General features: G+C 37.0%; 1 protein-coding gene across 2 annotated transcripts in view; it reads right to left on the bottom strand.

Annotated features, from left to right (window-relative positions):
• The window catches only part of ATP9B (ATPase phospholipid transporting 9B (putative)), a 283,165-nt gene that overhangs the window by 99,874 nt on the left and 165,189 nt on the right, over window positions 1-18,102 (bottom strand). For both annotated transcript variants that reach the window (XM_074944742.1, XM_074944743.1), the window contains exon 11: window positions 16,189-16,265. In XM_074944742.1, coding sequence (XP_074800843.1) covers window positions 16,189-16,265 — 77 coding nt within the window. The remainder of the gene's footprint in view (window positions 1-16,188; window positions 16,266-18,102) is intronic.

Below are 18,102 nucleotides of genomic sequence, written 5' to 3'. Positions count from 1 at the left end.
ACAGTTGTAGTTGGATATGTCTACACTCCAGCTGGAACGGTGCTTCCCAGTGCAGTTAAACTGATATGCTCAAACTAGCACTCTAAAAATAGAAGTGAAACTACATGGGTAGTGGCTTGGGGTAGCCAGTAGGGTACATTATCAGGGGGTTAAGTGGGCTTGTACTTGGGTGGCTAGCCTGAGCCACCCGCTCTGCTGCCATGGCCACAATGCTATTTTTAGCACACTAACTCAAGCAGTGCTAGCACATGTCTGTTTACCTGCACCAGGAAGCATCCTCCTAGCTACAGTGCAGATATACCCTAAGAGGGGTTTCCCCCTGAGCAAGTTTTCCTTCCTCCACCTGAGCTGACTAGCAGGATATATGACTTGATTAATCTTCTGTTGAGGAGCAGACCAGCAGTGTTGATACAAAAACAGTACTTTTGCACATACAAATAATCACAGTTTGCCAGGGCAGTGAAGGGCTGGCTCCCACAATGGCAATTCTAAAGGGGAGGCAGGCAAGTCTCAAATGATAGAACTGCTTTGCGCTGAGAGTGTCTCCAATATGTTGGACCACAAAATAGGAGGCAGGAGCAGGTGAACTGTTTAAATGTTGGTGATGCTGGGCAGAGGGGAGTTAAATGCAGGAGGTGCTAAGTGAATCTGCCCCTAAGCACTGTACTTCATTCCTCCTGAAGAATTTCCAGAAAATAAAATAAAATAAAGGGAAACTAATTGTTCAGGAGAAAAGAATCTTTTTAGAAACACTATTACAGAGGAAACATTTCTGCATGTGAAGAGAAGGGTATGGTCAATTCAGCAAATATGCAGCAAAAGGAGCTTCCAGAAAAAAGAACTCAGCCTCTATTCCACTGGATTGATTAGAAATACTCATGAGTGATAACTTCTGTCCAAAGTAGTGGATCCACTCCAAATTAAATGGGGGAAATCCAAGAGGCTACCTCTCGACAAAAATATGAAATGTAAAACAAAAGTAACATTTATAATTAACATTAACATTTCTAAGTCTACAACTGGTGAATATAACTTCCTGAAAAGAAAAACACATTTGAGACAGAAGCAGCACTGAGTCACCCCCACCCTGAAACCCAGCTTTAACACTAGTTTAACAATTAGGAGAAATGTTAAAGATTACTACTATTTAAATTGATGTTGAATGGGTACACAGAAGGTTTATGCTTCTGATATTCAGTCATATTAAAACAGGATGGAAGCTTTTTTATATAAAGTACATTTTAAATTCACTGTTTTGAACATTGGCTACCAGTGATAGCAGTATAAAGAACTATTTATGTGCTCATTTTAGGCACACTAGGAAGATTCACTGATGTGTGTGTCTGCCAATGCTGCTCTCATTTTAACAAAAATTACTCACATTTCTAAAGGAAGAGACTGAAGATAATTATGATGTATCCTGCTGCATATTCTGAATATACAGTGTATAACTTTTTATTTTAATGTTTAAGCCTCATTACACAAATGCTATTCCACAGACTCTCTTTTGCCTTTCCAATTCTCAGTTTACCTTTTTACCATTATTACTGCATTCTGCTCCTTTTGATGTCCACAAAAGCAGGGTTGGGCCCTCACCAGAAACAGTTTTACCTTCACATCAGAAGAGCCAACCTAAGAATACATGGCTTACCATGCATCTCAGCCTTATAAAAACAATCATGTGTTTTAAAATGTTTTTTCCCCCCACACCACAGATAGGTAAGAAAGACAATATCACATAATGTCAGGCAAAATAAATAAATAACCTTAGTTTGTTAATTTCCCTCTTGGTTAATTAACATCTATAAGTGACCTTTAGCATTGACAGGTCCAACTTTATCCAGAAAGCCAAGGTTTAAGAAATATCTATCCAAATAGAATTGATTACTGATTAAAGCATTGTGAAGAGCACAATTCAATCTGATTTTTAGGCTGGAATTGCATTCCATAGCAAGCTGATTTGACTGCCAATGAGATAGAATGAACAGTCACTGCAGTATAATAATGTTGATGTTACCATATCTACATTTATCCAAAGAATGAAACAAATATATCATTTTAGACTGAAATTAAACCTCGCAAGAAATCATTTTTCTTTATATTGTTTGGAATTAAAAACGTATTAAATTGATCCATTAAGAAAATTCTCTTCTCTGTCTTGTGTGTCTTTCAGACCGTGTCTGCATCCTTAGGCAATGAAACAATTTTTATAATTGTAATAAAACAACAAAATGTTGACTTTAAGTTAAGAAAATTGTTGCTTGAATGACTAAATACTTCAGCGAAACAAAATAATCCCTTCTCTAAGCTGTAACAAAGAAACAGCATGCTTGAATAGGTATATATATGTTACATAATAATGTTACATATATATTGTTAAACCTTTTTTACACTTTTATTTGAATTTCGCTTTTTTCCTAGTCATTGTTTATAAAATCAAGATTGACTAATCTGATAGTAACATCTAGAAATTCAGTGTATCTATAGTTATTATTACTATATTTCTGTTATACATTACTGCATATGCCGTTCCATCAACAATATTGTACTGTAGAAAGAAATAGGACTCAAGTATCTGTTCAATTTTTCAACGAAGTACAACAGTAAGATAATGAAAATGCTTCCCCCCCCCTTCTTGCTCATCGCACTCCACCTGCTAAATCAAGCAAAAAAGTAGCATAAAATATATACAATGCGGAAACAGAAGTTTGCAAAACTGATGCAATATGTTCACATGTCAAGAAAAAGAAAATATATATTTCAAGGGCACTTGTTTCATGCCATGTAAATTTCAACTCATGGATTTCAACAACTTCCTCCCCCAAGTCTAGAAGAGAGCACCACCATGGGAGTATAGACAGTATATCAATACACTTAAATCAATTTAAAATACCATCTCTTACATAAAATAATGCCAACAAATAAATACAGGTAAGATTTTTAGGAATTTGACACTCAAATATTGTTCATAACATTTTGAAAGAATAACCCAAAGTTTGTACAACTGCAAAGGCCAACGGTTCCAATTTGGCCATCCTGTAGCAAAGACCGCAGTATCCACACTGAGCTTAAATTTAGCTAATCAGGTGGGTAATAAATTCTATAATCTAATACATGTACTTCGTGTGTCTTTAGAAAGTACATTGTGATATAGAAAAGGATTTAGTAGGAATTCTATTTTGTTATAGAAACATCAACTTTATATGTATTGCTCAATTTCTGGAAAATCTTCATCTCATAAAAATGTGTTATAAATTATAATATATCTATTATGGTAATCTTAAGATTATAATCAGAGCATCATCAGAATAACATGCTGTAGGATATATGTTCAGTTTTTTAAACCGTATTAGCCAACAGAAAACTGTATTCAACAAATGGCAATTTCAATAGTGTTTTACAATAATATCTAAGGTATTAAATGTAATATCAATATGATTAACTCATTTGGTAGGAAAGTTGATATAATGTAATTTCATGCTAACACCAAGTTGTTTATAATATTCACTATTATCCCCATTACAAATTATTACAGAAATGTGTATGCATTAGCCATGTATTTCAACAGTGCTGCAAGAAAAAATAATGAACATGGTCGGACAAATTCTAACCTCACACACCATGCTACATATCAGAACAATCCATAGATATGCTTGGGTTTCCATCTGAGTTACTAATTTTTTAAAATACAATGTGGCAGTTCTTTGAATTGAAAATTAAGGATACAATGACATTTAATTAGACAAATGAATATTAAACAAACAGCATGTCCAAAAGCGTCGTTGAGAACGACTGCACAGTGCCTTTAACGGGGAGGAAGGAATTTTCCGGCTTGCCAGGGGAGAAGGAATAAGCTCAGAAGCTACTGAAAAGGGGGAGTGGCTCAGCATGGTGATGCTGATTAATCTACAAGGACTGGAAGGGCTGAGGGAGGTCAAAAAGGGGTAAAGCACAGTGGAAGAACCCTCTTTTCTCCAAACCAGGCATAGCAGCACCCATCCACCCTCCCCTTGAGGTGGCAAAATACCAGGTTTGGTCAGGACTTGCTGTGGGCATCATGCTAGCTGCTCCTTTCTAGGCGGGCTGGGAAGAACTTTTTCCCTCACCACCAGATTAGCCAAGGTGGAGTGTTTTTTTCCCCCCTTCCCCACAGTGGGTTCAGGGAGGGCTTTGTTATGGTGAGTAGGGAGGTGATTTAGGCTATTATGTCACAACTCATTTTGTAAGTGTGAGGCAGATGTCCAGTGCAGGTACTCCATAGGGGACAGTATACAGTAACTGGAAAAATGACTTGGTAAAAGACTTAAAAAGGAAGTGTTTATTAAAGAAGCAGAAAGAGAGTGGGGCGTTCGGGGCTTCTATGACTGGTACAGCAGGGAGTCAACCCCCCCTTTCTTTTAGCCCACCTTAACCTTCATTTGAGGATGGGAGGGATGGTAAGGTCCCAGCAATGAGTTGGCTGGGGGACGCTGGATGGAAAAAGAGGGGAGCTGGCAGAAGCCCCTTGATTAGCTATGGAATGATTATGGAGTTACCTGCACTGTACACTTTCATCTGCTGGGTAGTCCTAGATATCTAATAATAAAGTTGCAGCCTGATTAAAACCATATCAAGTGCTCCTGTTCTTCTTTCGGTATAGCTGGACAACTTCATGAGCGGTAGTATTTGAAAGGGATACTACAGTTATGACATTAAAGACCCCAAACAATTTAAAAAAATCTACATCTAAACATTGCTGAAATATTAAGAAGATATACACAAAAGTAAACTGTAATTAAACTGATGCCTGGTCATTAAGGGCTCATTTGTGACTTTGCTATGAGCTCCAAAGCAAGGAGCAATACAGATCAGAAGACAGACTGTGATTCTGACAGACTCCACCTACCTTCCAGGTTCCCCTGGACTCCTAACAGGAAGTACCCTACACTAATATAGATTGTACTTTCGCTTGCATGACAATATAGGTGGGTGCCTTGTATCACTTGCACAGAGGAGACGGCGGATGAAGCAGCCCCTGGTCTTCTCCCTGCACTGCTATCGGCAATCCAGGTAGCCAGCATCAGGAACTACAGAAGTTCCTGATGATCATATGGGAGTATGCAAGTTTGGCCACAGTATGGCCCTACTCTAGAAGGAACATGCACACTAAAGGCCCCAATCCCATGAAGATTTATGCTTCTATTTAAATTAAGTTGCCACAGAGTGTATGTTCTCCCCCGACAGAAATTGCTCAGACTCCCTTCTTTTAGTGTCCACTCTGTACAATTTATTCAAGTTCCCTCCACCAACACCTGTATAGTACAATACAACAATTTTAATACTTATGACCCTATTGCCTCCAGCCCCTGTTCATCCAGGCCCTGGGAGAAAAAGGGATCACCCTTCCTTCAGTCTTGGCACAGCTAGCCCTGTCCATCCCCATCAACACTTCCTTCCTGCCATTTATCAAGCTAGTCAGCTGATGGGCTAATTAGCTCCTTATCTCACACATCTGCCCCATCTGATTGGCTAATTCCTTCTTATTTCCTCAATCAGATGTTGCCAAGGCCACAGTGATCAGTGTGCTGAGCCACATTTGAGGCTTCAGCATTCTGTCACATAAGTATTCACATAAATCTTTGCGGGATTGGAGCTTTCACAAACTATTTGAAGTTTCGGTATTTTTAAATACAATACCAGTTGTTTTGTGCTCCACCCCCACAAATATGGTTTAACACAGCAGTCTAATGGCAAACTATTTCCTGTCATGCAGTGGGATCTCTGTTGAGTTTCCAAGACCATCCTCACTTGTTAAAGACAGGCAAGCACTGGAAGAAGCACATTCAGTTAATGGCAGAAAAGTGCCTCATAACTCTTGAGTAAATCTTGTGTGTAACCTACATGGCAGCATTCACAGACTTTTGTTTGGGGGATGGTAAATATAGGACCTTTGAGTGGCAATGGAAAACTATAAAGAGAGCAAAGGAGAAATTAGGGAAATCCTACAGGAATCTTCACTCAGACCTCTGCAAAATTATATATAGAATTCTAATAGTAAATGTATTTTAAAGAACTGTTGGGACAGTTGCTGCATTCACATATTATATACATGTAACGTATTAAACCTCACTGTTTAGACTTAGCAGAATACTAGCTGATAAGTACAGGTCATATAATTTCAAAGGATTATTAAATACCTTTGAAGCAGTTTTTATTTCTTCTCTACATAGATACACATTGACATATTTTACACACACAATTACCTATTGTAATTATATTCTACCGCACAAATATTTGGACAAACAATGGGTACAGTTTATTTAACATGAAATATCTTTCTTATCAATGCAAAATGAAATGCTTATTTAAAACACAATCTAAATGATCATTAAATTCACTAGTTTAGATATTCTTTACAATACTATGATACAGAAATATATCCCAGATGTTATAATTAGGATTGTTTTTTCAACATTTAATACTTTGCCTCTTTACTGCTGCCTGAAATTATAAGTCTATTCATGTGCACATTTCACATGAAGGAACACAACTTTTAATTGTTAGCAGCTGTAATATCGGAGTGTGCTGATTATGCAAGTGAAGGCGGTGCATGTATTGTCATAATCCTAAAAACCATACTGCAGCTCGTCTACATGTCACTGAATTACTTTATTGTAGGTTTGTTGTTCTATTTAATCCTTTGTTGATCAGGCTTTGGAACAATGATTTTCATATTAACAACAGATACTCTAAAAATTTCTCTGAAGACTAATTCACGTGGATTTACTCCTATTATCCACTTCATCAGAGAGTTTTCTTTTATGAAACTTACACTCAGAAAATTTTAAACAAGTATTTCTTTAAGCATAAAATGTTATATCTCGTCAGTGATAAAACTGCAAGGTAAAATAGGGTAACATATAAACATAATGCTGTGTCTATATTTTTAATCATTTTAAGCAATATAAACACTACATGTTTATTTAAAAATGTGGAACAACTTTTGACTACAAAAAGGTTCTCTCCAAATGTCTTAATTTGATATAAAATGTAACATGGAAAATACTTATGCACCAGATATGCATTGATTTCATTTTGAACTACTATTTAAAAATGCTGTTACTAAGATTCAAATAATAACTGGCCATTTTAATCCACATAATGGCCCATATTACCTGTCTCTGTCAGTGAGACATTTAAAAGCATCTCTTTATTAGAAACACAAATCAATATACCCAAGGGATTGCAATAACAGCTTCAAGCAATTTATATTGTCATTTCATTCCTGATGTTTCTACTCTGAGTAACTTATTATTATGAATGGCGTGAAAATGGCAAACCTGTCACAATTAATTTTTTTAAACCTCTTGTACGAATTTTTTTATTTTCTTGAAATAAGTATCTTCCTGGTAACTATAGGTTTAGGTTATAAGAAACAGTCTATAACTGAAGTTTTAGCTCATTATAATTGAGGGTTTTTACCTATTCCCATTAGAAAGATTATTGCTAAGGTTAAGAACTATTTGCATTGTTTTGAAATGAAAGAACCCTGTGCACACAGAAGCACTCAGACTTTAGGTTTCTTTCCATAGTTGAAGACACCAGCACCAATAATGAAATCATTGTTTGATCATTCTGGGTATTGGCCAGATCTTTGTTTATCTCACTTTGTTTTGAGAAGCAGCATGGCTTAGTGGTCTGAGAACCACCACTGGACTGGGAGCCAGGAAATCCTGAGGTGACTGTGTAGTCTTGGGTAAGCATTTAACTTGTCTGACTCAGTTTTCCTTTCTGTCTAAGCAAGGTTGTCTACACGGTGGGGGTAATGCACTCTACAGGGTGTGATATCTAAAGCACGCTAAGACGTTACACATTAATTGGTCTGTGTAGACCCTGCTTGTGCACTTTAATGTAGAGCTATTAGAAAAAGTATTACATTAAAGCACACTAAGGATCCTTTAGTGTGCACCAGCAGGGTCTACATGAACCATTTAATGCACAACGTATTAGTGTTCTCATGAAATCACAATCCCTGTAGAGTACATTACCCCACCATGTAGACAAGACTCCACTAATTTAATTCATGAGACGGTTGTGCGAACTAATGTTTGTACATTTCATTGAAGGTGTAAATCTGTATTTAGATTCTAAATATGATTCTAGAAATTTTCTGCATCTGAGTCACATGTAATGAAAGGCTTGCCTGCTTTTAGTCTCCATACTTATTTTGAATGTGGATTTGTCTATAAACCTGTTCCTGGCAGGATTACTATATCACAGATAAGCACTAATGGGGTTTTTTATATATCCTGTAGTAAATAATGTTTCAGTATCAAATTCTACTTTGTGAGACAATACTAGAGAATTCCAGGAGTAAATGTGAATCATATTTTGCATACTCATTGGCATGCCAATACCTATGATACATTTCCATTTGGAGTAGTGTAACAGAGTTCTTGAAATAAACTGAAAGATCTGGGTTGTCTTTGTACCAAGCGAACCACGTTATATGTTTTTTAAAGGCAAATTAACAGAGAACAAAACTTTAAAGCTTTAGCTCACATCTGTCTGTCTGACAGCGTACTTCATATCTCCAAGATTTTACAGGCTGAAAGGCTCTCCTGTACTTTGATGAATAAATTAGATTTTGTAAGACAGAAAATACTGTAACATTATTCATTACAGCATGTATGGTGCAAATGGCACTTCTAGAATGTGCTGTCCTGTATTGAAGAACTGCTGCTTTAAACTTCTTTAGGAGCGTCTTCTTCTCTTCTACCTCCACCCCCACCCATCAGTATCTTCAGAGGATTCTGACATCAACAGAACTGGTTTGGTTCTGTTCTGCAGGGAACAGGATTCTGGGGTCCCAAGAAGGGAACCGAACCTCCTCTATGCTACAAGGGTGTGTTCTCCATGTGGGTTCTCTGTCCTCAGCTCACAAAGGAATTGGGGGTGGAATGAGGTTAGCAGTGGGTGCAAGGATGCAGTGGGTATATGAAACTCCCTCGTTTAGTGGGTGTGCAGGAGTTCTGGGAGATACTGCCATTATAAGCTTGCAGCAATAATTGCTTTGCTGCCATTTCCTACATTCTGCAGGTGGTGCTGGTGAGAAGGGGTGGGTAGGATTCATCCCAGAATATGTGGCAATGGACTGTAAATGAGCTGGCTACTCAGTCTATGCCTTGCGTATAGGATTAGTTTTTTAATATTAAGTAACAATGATATATGCAGTCTGAAATAGTTAACTTATTTCTGGAATACTATCTTTTTTTTAACGCCTGGAATTTATAATTAAATAATGTACTATACAGTAATTTATTTAAACTAGCAAACAGGCATTCAGTGGTCCATATTCTTCTATCAAGTGAAGATTTATGCACATAATTTTAATTAGTGCTAATTGCGGTTAACCACATAAATCACCTTTTTAGTGATGGAATAGTAGACTTCATCTAATATACTGTTAATGGAAAGCAGCTACTAGAAACTTTCATTGCTTCTCTCTTGTTAGTTTTAAAGCAGTGGCAAATAGTTAAGGACCCATCAGAATTACCTTATACATCCCAGGTTTCAGGAACTATTATGGGGGAGCTAGAAATGGACATTATATTATAAAAAAGACTCGTTACATTTTGAGACGTACAGTTCTAATACCTCCAGATGTTTGCAGCAGGCCTTTGAAATTCAGCAGTGGGAAAGCTCTCAGGCTAAAAGTAGTGCCTTTTATTTGTTCTATGAAATTCCATTCTGGTTTAGCTGAGTTGTAAACTGCTGAAGATTGTGATTTCCCTTCTCTTGGTTGCATGGTCAGAAATTTTTTTGGAAACATGCCAAAATAAGTGAACGTGAACATTTAATTCATGGCTGGGCCCATGCCATCAGTGCCAAAGCAGCAGCAAAAGCACACATTGAACTGGGAACCCTGGGAACAAACAGCCTCTCAGAAAGGTTGAAGGAGAAGAAAGGGAAAGAACAGTTCAGTCACGCCTCCCTCCGCCCCCACCAACTACTTTCCAGACACTGCACATGGTTCCTGTGACCCATTTCTTCCCAGAAATAACAACTTGCTCTTGTTTGCAACTAATGCAGTTAGTCCCATAGTTCAAGCTGTGTTGCACTACTGAAGATTCAAGAATTCAAATTTTACATGATGCCATGCATGATGGAAGAGTTGTTACAGTTACACATAATATACTTTAAAAAAACTTTTTTCTTAAGAAAACCCTAGAAAATACAGAAACATTTTTTTTTTTTAAAAAAAGCAATTTAAAATTTTGAGTTCAGCACTCAATTTTTGAAAATGCCAGAATCTGGTTGCTCATGCAACCTTAAACCCCAAACCATACAGTTTGTCTAGTATATTTAAAAATATCCAAGGTTGTCTTTTTTGTTGATTAAATCTACCAGCACATGGGCAAATTCAGAACTTTAGCTTCTACTTCCTGGATAAACTAGTTCTTTTAAGCCAAAAATACCTGTAAAATATGATTGCAATAAATAAATAAACTAGGTGAGTGTTAGAGACATTGTAAAAAGCACATCTGACACTCTAGGATGGACAACTTCACTTTTAGACTTTCAGCTTCTAGAGAAAGGTTGACCACTGATAACAATTTGCTCCATTAGGAGTAGCAATATCAGGCCACTTCTGATAACTTGCTATCCTCACAAGAAATGCTGGAAAACATCAGGTCTTCCCCTGACTGCTTCAGTTAATGGAAGTCTCTATAAAAATGAAAAGTTGTCTGGAAATCCTGTTGTTCTTAACCTTTTCAGCAACTGCAGAAATTACTAAGAAACCGAGCGTACAATGAAATTGCAGGAAAAAAAGAATACAGTTGTTCAGGGCTTTCTAGCCACATATGGATCTTTTGTTGGATGCACCAAAAACTCCTTTGCAGATTCCAGTAGTCCATCATTTTGGAAGAGATACTGTTCCTCAGTTCTAGAATATTAGAAAACTTATGCTGCTTTCTTTGAACCAAGAAAAAAAGGATACCTAAAGACAGGAAAGTCACCATATCCTGCAAACTTTAGACACCTCTGTGGAGAGAGGAAGAAAGATGAGAACAAAGACAGTAAGGGAAGGAGATGATGACAGAGGTTCAGAAGTCTGGTCCTTGTGTTATTCCCTCATCTCCAAATGCAAAGTTCATCCTTCCAGGGCAAATATTTGGTGGATTTCTCTCCAGGAAAGGAGATGTCCCTAGAAGATTAAGTCACCATAAAAGAGGAACAGAACTGTAACATCTAACTGCTTGTGATATTCTCTCAATGAAAACTTCCTTCCTTAGTGAGTCAGAATGAGATGGCACTTAATCTCATGCTCAAAGGACCACACATATATGGAGGAAACATTTCTTGTCTCTATACCAGAATCCCAAATAGCAAGAGAAGGGCAACGTTGAAAATGTAATCTTGAACCAGGGTATACAATAGCTGAAAAATAGGGATATTTAGGAACTACCACTGACGAAAGGCCTCTTTTGACCAAACAACCTGTGGAGAGGAACTCAAGCTGTCTGTGACTAGAAGCTTCTATCTAGAAGCTATCAAGCGTAAAGGCTGTCAGATCAAAGAGCTGAATTCCAAAGCTGAAGGTGCGGATGTTCAAGCTGGCTCTGAGAAAATGGACATATTAGCTCATTGTGGATGTCTTACTATTGCAGCAAACACACTTTTTGAAACCTGGATATTTGATGTATGCCATTACAAGACCTATAAACCACTTAGATGATCACTGTTGACAGAAAATGCTAGAATTATAACTACAAAGAATTATCACCACAATAAGCAGTTAAACATTTATATTTTTTCTATCAATACAAACTAGCAAAGAATAAGATAGGAAAAGTATTATGAACAGTTGGTGCCATGAATTCTACAGCTGCAAAAAGAACACATATTAGTCAGCTGGTCTGGGCCTTTATGACCAATTTGAAATATGCAGTTCTAGAGTCAGATTCTGTGATTCCCACCAGGGGTGCTTGAATTTTTTTTTTTTTTTTTTTTTTTTGGCAATGGGGTGCTAAAAACCAGTGAACAAAACTGTAAACTCTATAGATAATGGAAGCTATATATTCAGTTGGTATTATTAGTTAAGCCAGTGGGTGCTGCCGCAAGACCATTACTCCTAGATACAGCACCCGATACCTCCCCCGACAATGGCTTTACTTCTTTCCATGTTACCATAATTCAAGGCACAGCAGACCTCATGCATGAGGAAAAGCAAAGTTCTTAACCTGAATTTCTATGGTAGATGTAGCTTTTCTTAATTCACAGCATCTGTACATTATCTAATTTTTAGTCTTTCTGCATAGTATGTTGTATTTTAACTGAGAACAGTTTTAAACAAAATCTGAACATGTCTATGGAGTCTAGCTTGCTTCTAAATATTTCCTTAATAGCGCTCACAATATGATTAACAAAGAGAGTATGAATTTCATTCTGAAAAGGATGGACAAGAAAAATGTATCTTACCTTAACTAATCCTAAACTACTTTTTTTATCAGACTAAATTAGGAACATTTTAGTTAAAACACTCAGGCAAAAATGGAGAGGGTAAGGTTCTATAACCACAGCAGCTGGTGGGCAGTGTGAGGAGAACTCAATATTGATGCAAAAATAATAGTAGAGTTAGTATAACTCATTTTTGTTAACATTAAGACATTACAAACTTGCTTTCTCTTTACTGAATGTTAACAAGATAGCTATAGGTAAGTTATAGCCAGGACACTTGTAAATATAACAATACATAGTATATTTAGCTAGTTATGTTACAAAATATTAACGCTAATCAAAGACATTCCAGGGGGTTTCTATTTCTGTCTCCCAAGGACTAGCAACTGTATGTCTATGTCCTTAGGCATAAACCCATGTAAAATATTCATGTTTTAGGAAGAGACCTAACTGTACAAAGGGTAGGTTCTGTTATCAGAACAATCAGCTAGGAGTAAAGTGGCACTATACAAACCCTTAACTTTTCAAAGAAAAATCCCTGCTTATGTCTTTAAAACTCCAAGAAAAACATGTGCAGTTGGAAATATTTTAAACCTTTTGTTTATTACTTAAATGTTAAAATGACCAATGCATTGGTGAAATGCATACTTGCAAATATGTTAACTAAATGTAAAAATTTGAACATAATTTCCTAATATCATTCCTATGTAAATGGTAAAATGCTATATGCACCATTCTGAAATCTACTGTCCTTACTAAAACTAATTCTTAATACAAGAAGCCTTTTAAGTATAAAATATTTATCTTAATGGAAAAATAAATTTATTACTGGCATTACTCTATTACATTTATTACTCTCTTTACCTACCTCACATCTCTCCAAAATTTGTTATTAAAAAAAGCCTTCTCTAATATCTATTTAGGCTAAAGAAATTATAAAATTTATTTAATTAAAAAAACTGTTTTGAGAACTAAAATATTGTATATAAAGTGGTGTTTAGACTTTTTGAGAAACAAATTTTATTTCCTGTTTGACTTTACTAAAATTGAAGAACATCTTAGAAAATTGTATGAATAAAAATAAAAGCTACACTTCAACTTTAAAAGGTTATGTGGGATTCTCCCACCAGAACAACAAAAGCAATTGGAAATGTTACCAGTTCATTAGACAAAGTATGTATGCATAAGGTGAAGAAGAACCTAAGGAAAACCTGTGGGCCAACTGGGCCAACAAAAGAGTGACAGCAACTAACTTGGAAACTAAACCAGACTGAAAAAGGTGTGTTTTCCTATAATTTCATGGAAACAGGAAGAAGAGTACAAAAAACTCTCAGTGAGCACGACCCCACACCTCACATACACCTACCCTGCTTAAAGAGCAAGCACTCAACAACTTATCCTGTCTATCTCTACAAGCAAGCTATTATAAGCAGCTAAGAATTGAAAAGACTCAACAACCAACCAACCCCAGGAAAACCTTCTCCAAACTTCAACATGAATGTAGTGCCCGTCTTTAAAAAAGGAAAGCAGGAGGATTTGGGGAACTACAGGCCAGCTACCTCACCTCAGTCCCTGGAAAAATCATGGAGCAGGTCCTTAACGAATCAATTCCGAAGCACTGAGAGGAGAGAAAAGTGATCAGAAACAGTCAGCGTGGATTCACCAAGGGCAAGTCATGCCTGACTAACCTAACTGCCTTCTATGATGAGATAACTGGCTCTGTGGATGAGGGGAAAGTGGTGGACGTGTTGTTCCTTGACTTTAGCAAAGCTTTTGATATGGTCTCCCACAGTATTCTTGCCAGCAAGTTAAAGAAGTATGGGCTGGATGAATGGACTATACAGTGGATAGAAACCTGCCTAGATCATCGGGCTCAACGGGTAGTGATCAATGGCTCCATGTCTAGTTGGCAGCCGGTATCAAGCGGAGTGCCCCAAGGGTCAGTCCTGGGGTCGGTTTTGTTCAATATCTTCATTAATGATCTGGAGGATGGTGTGAATTGCACCCTCAGCAAGTCTGCAGATGACACTAAACTGGGAGGAGTGGTAGATATGCTGGAGGGTAGGGATAGGATACAGAGGGACCTAGACAAATTAGAGGATTGGGCCAAAAGAAATCTGATAAGGTTCAACAAGGACAAGTGCAGATTCCTGCACTTAGGATAGAAGAATCCCATGCACTGCTACAGACTAGGGACCCAGAGGCTAGGCAGTAGTTCTGCAGAAAAGGAACTAGGGGTTACAGTGGACGAGATTCTGGATACGAGTCAACAGTGTGCCCTTGTTGCCAAGAAGGCTAATGGCATTTTGGGCTGTATAAGTAGAAGCACTGCCAGCAGATCCAGGGATGTGATCATTCCCCTCTATCTGGCATTGGTGAGGCCTCATCTGCAGTACTGTGTCCAGTTTTGGACTCCACACTACAAGAAGGATGTGGAAAAATTGGAAAGAGTCCAGCGGAGGGCAACAAAAATGATTAGGGGGCTGGAGCACATGACTCATGAGGAGAGGCTGAGGGAACTGGGATTATTTAGTCTGCAGAAGAGAAGAATGAGGGGGGATTTGATAGAGGCTTTCAACTACCTGAAAGGGGGTTCCAAAGAGGCTGGATCTAGACTGTTCTTAGTGGTACCAGGTGACAGAACAAGGAGTAATGGTCTCAAGCTGCAGTGGGGAAGGTTTAGGCTGGATATTAGGAAAACCTTTTTCACTAGGAGGATGGTGAAGCACTGGAATGGGCTACCTAGGGAGGTGGTGGAATCTCCTTCCTTAGAGGTTTTTAAGGTCAGGCTTGACAAAGCCCTGGCTGGGATGATTTAGTTGGGAATTGGTCCTGCTTTGAGCAGGGCTTTGGACTAGATGACCTCCTGAAGTCCCTTCCGACCCTGATATTCTATGATTCTATGAATTGGTGAGAGAAAGTTAATTAAAACACTGCCAAGGGATTAGGTTTAAGAGTCTTGTTATGATTTTGTTGGAATAATAAATAAAATAACCTGGCATTCAGCAATTTAAAAAATTACCTCTTTCCACCTCACAGCAGACAAGAATTTATACGATCACATAGTAAATGTGCACTTGAAGACCACGCACATGCCCATGCACACAACACTCAACTCCTCTGCTTCCAAAGATGTCAAGTGATCTCATGAGGGAGAACCTTCTGTCATGCACAAAACAAAAACTTACCTAAGTGTAACTAACCAATCCCGTTCTAATGTTAGATTAGTTCTGCATTTTTCCTAGACTGCAGTGTACACAAACCTAACCCTGCAACTACTTCTATGTGGTGGACTTCTTTCCTCACACATATCCCCACTGCATCAGTGTGCTGACGTGAAGTCAAGGGGGCTCTGTGCAAGCTCAAGGGTAGGTGCACAGAGAGGAATTTGTAGAATCAAGGTCTAAAGATATACTGCAGGCATACATTACTCTTGCTTTGTTTTCAGACCACTATAATTTCATTTTTAACTAGTCATTTTAAGATGTATTTCTGAAATGAGACAGAGCAATTTATAATATACATAATTAAGACACATCCAGTAGAAAGAACTCATCTGCTACACAAATAAATTTAAAATTAAGCTAGTTTAAAAAACTCAGTTTGCTGCAATACAGAATGGTATTTACTTATAAACTTAGTGAACTGATGTTTTATTTTCTAATTTAGTACTTCAGAAAGAAAAAAATATTTAAAAAGTTAGTAAAATGTGTTTAACAAGCAGTCATTCTAGTTATGCCAGCCTACCTTGTTCTTTGGATTGGATGTGTTCATTACACTTCGAGTCTCTTTTCCAGTGTATATGACAACACCAATTACTGTTCCTGGGAAACAGAAAAAGGGTTGATTATGAATGTTTTACCAAATGGGTAGATGAAGAGTAAGATAATAGAATTAAAAACCTACAAGTAGTTACAATCCTATAAACAAGCCACTTTTATAAGCAAAAACATTATATAAGCACAAGTCTTTCTACATGTATAATATCATCACACACTTTTTCATTTTAGCCATTGTAACAAAAGCTTCCTAGCATTAAAAAGCTAACAATTTTTGATGGACTATATGACAAGCTTTGTCTAAATTTACCTTATTATGTTTATGTAAATCACAGCAGATGATGAACTGGTAAATGCCATTCCATTGACATCACAGAGCATGGTAACAGCATTTCATGAACATCCACAAAAGTGATTATACTCTTTCACTTATGTCAGTGAAAGTAATAACACACTCTAAATCTTTAATTGTTAAAAATACATTTGATCTTAAAACCTTTTTAAACAAAACATTAAAAAACGGAGCACACACTATGTTATAAAGACCCACTGATAGCCCCTCACAGTGAATTGTGAGTTCATTCAACATTGCTGAATATCTTGCTTACAGTGCTGCTGTAGCCATGTTGGTCCCAGGGTATTATAGAGACAAAGTTGGTGAGTTAGTATTACCTTGTCTCTAATATTACTGAATATGTGCAGTTCAGTACCTAAAATCAGTGCAAGCTCTGCTCTCACTGACAAACTGGTAAAGATGAGCTCTCACATTTATTTATATCACCAGAACTCCACAAGTAAATTACTGCCTTATATTTTTAAGAGGCAAAAACCTATATAGGAGTTCTTTGAGTTCCTCTTACCTTCCATCAGTCAGTTTTTACTTAGAACATGACAGAAAATCAGGTTTCAGCATTGCTGAACATGTTGGTTAGCTATTAAGGAAAATTTAAAAACATTATCACCACACTTTTATCACTATTTCTGGTAGAATATTGAACACTTGTCTTTCATTTTCCTGAGCACTGCAATTTTTTGTGACCGTAAAATATTAAATTAATTGCATTTCAATGATATTTGAATTGTCCCTCTTTTTTTTTTAAATGCCTTGCCTGCTGTGGAGGCTTACCCTATGGCTCATAAGAAAGTTTAAGTGTGGGACCTACAAACCTTCATCTCACAGGTTAATGAAGGCAAGATATTTTTAATTTTTTATTTTGATATTTTTAAAATGACTTAATCAGGACCACAAGTAGGGACTGATGTGACTGTGCTTGCACCATGGAAGACAATGCACATTTGAAAGAATGTATTCATGTTAAAAGGTCAACGGTAGGGGTGGCTTGAATTAAATGAGTGGGAAAGCAGGAGGCAGCTGAAAATTAAGGTGTGGGTAAAAATCTTGTATCCACATTCATTGCCAGTAATTACTAATGACCACCTAAAAATATTTACTCTTTTCTTTGAGTACAGAGGGTCTATAAATTCAGCAGAATAAGGGATTAATCGTACTTTAATGCTACTACTTATTAGATAATCTGCATCTCTTATCACTATAGTATATCACATGTCTCAAGCAACAGGTTATACATATTATTTTACAACAAATTAAAATATATATCTAAAATAATCATCAAAAGCAATAAGCTTTTATTTTTTAAAATAGCAAAAGAAAAAAATTCACCAAATTTGGAGTTATGAGAAACTTCTCAAATGTATTTTTACTTTTCAAATAGCAGTTAAATTCTCGCTCTCTTATCCTTGAAGTAAAATCCCGAATCAGATCAATATTTCCTTCTTTTACTAATTCATTATATCTACTTCATTCAAGAGATGAATGTGCCATTAATATTAGATGCACATGATGGCAGAACAAGGCCACTTA

Source organism: Natator depressus, chromosome 2 (genome assembly GCF_965152275.1).
Source record: "Natator depressus isolate rNatDep1 chromosome 2, rNatDep2.hap1, whole genome shotgun sequence".
NCBI classification, from domain to species: Eukaryota; Metazoa; Chordata; order Testudines; family Cheloniidae; genus Natator; species Natator depressus.
The sequence above is the reverse complement of the archived record's forward strand: the minus strand, read 5'-3'. Positions and strand labels throughout refer to the sequence as shown.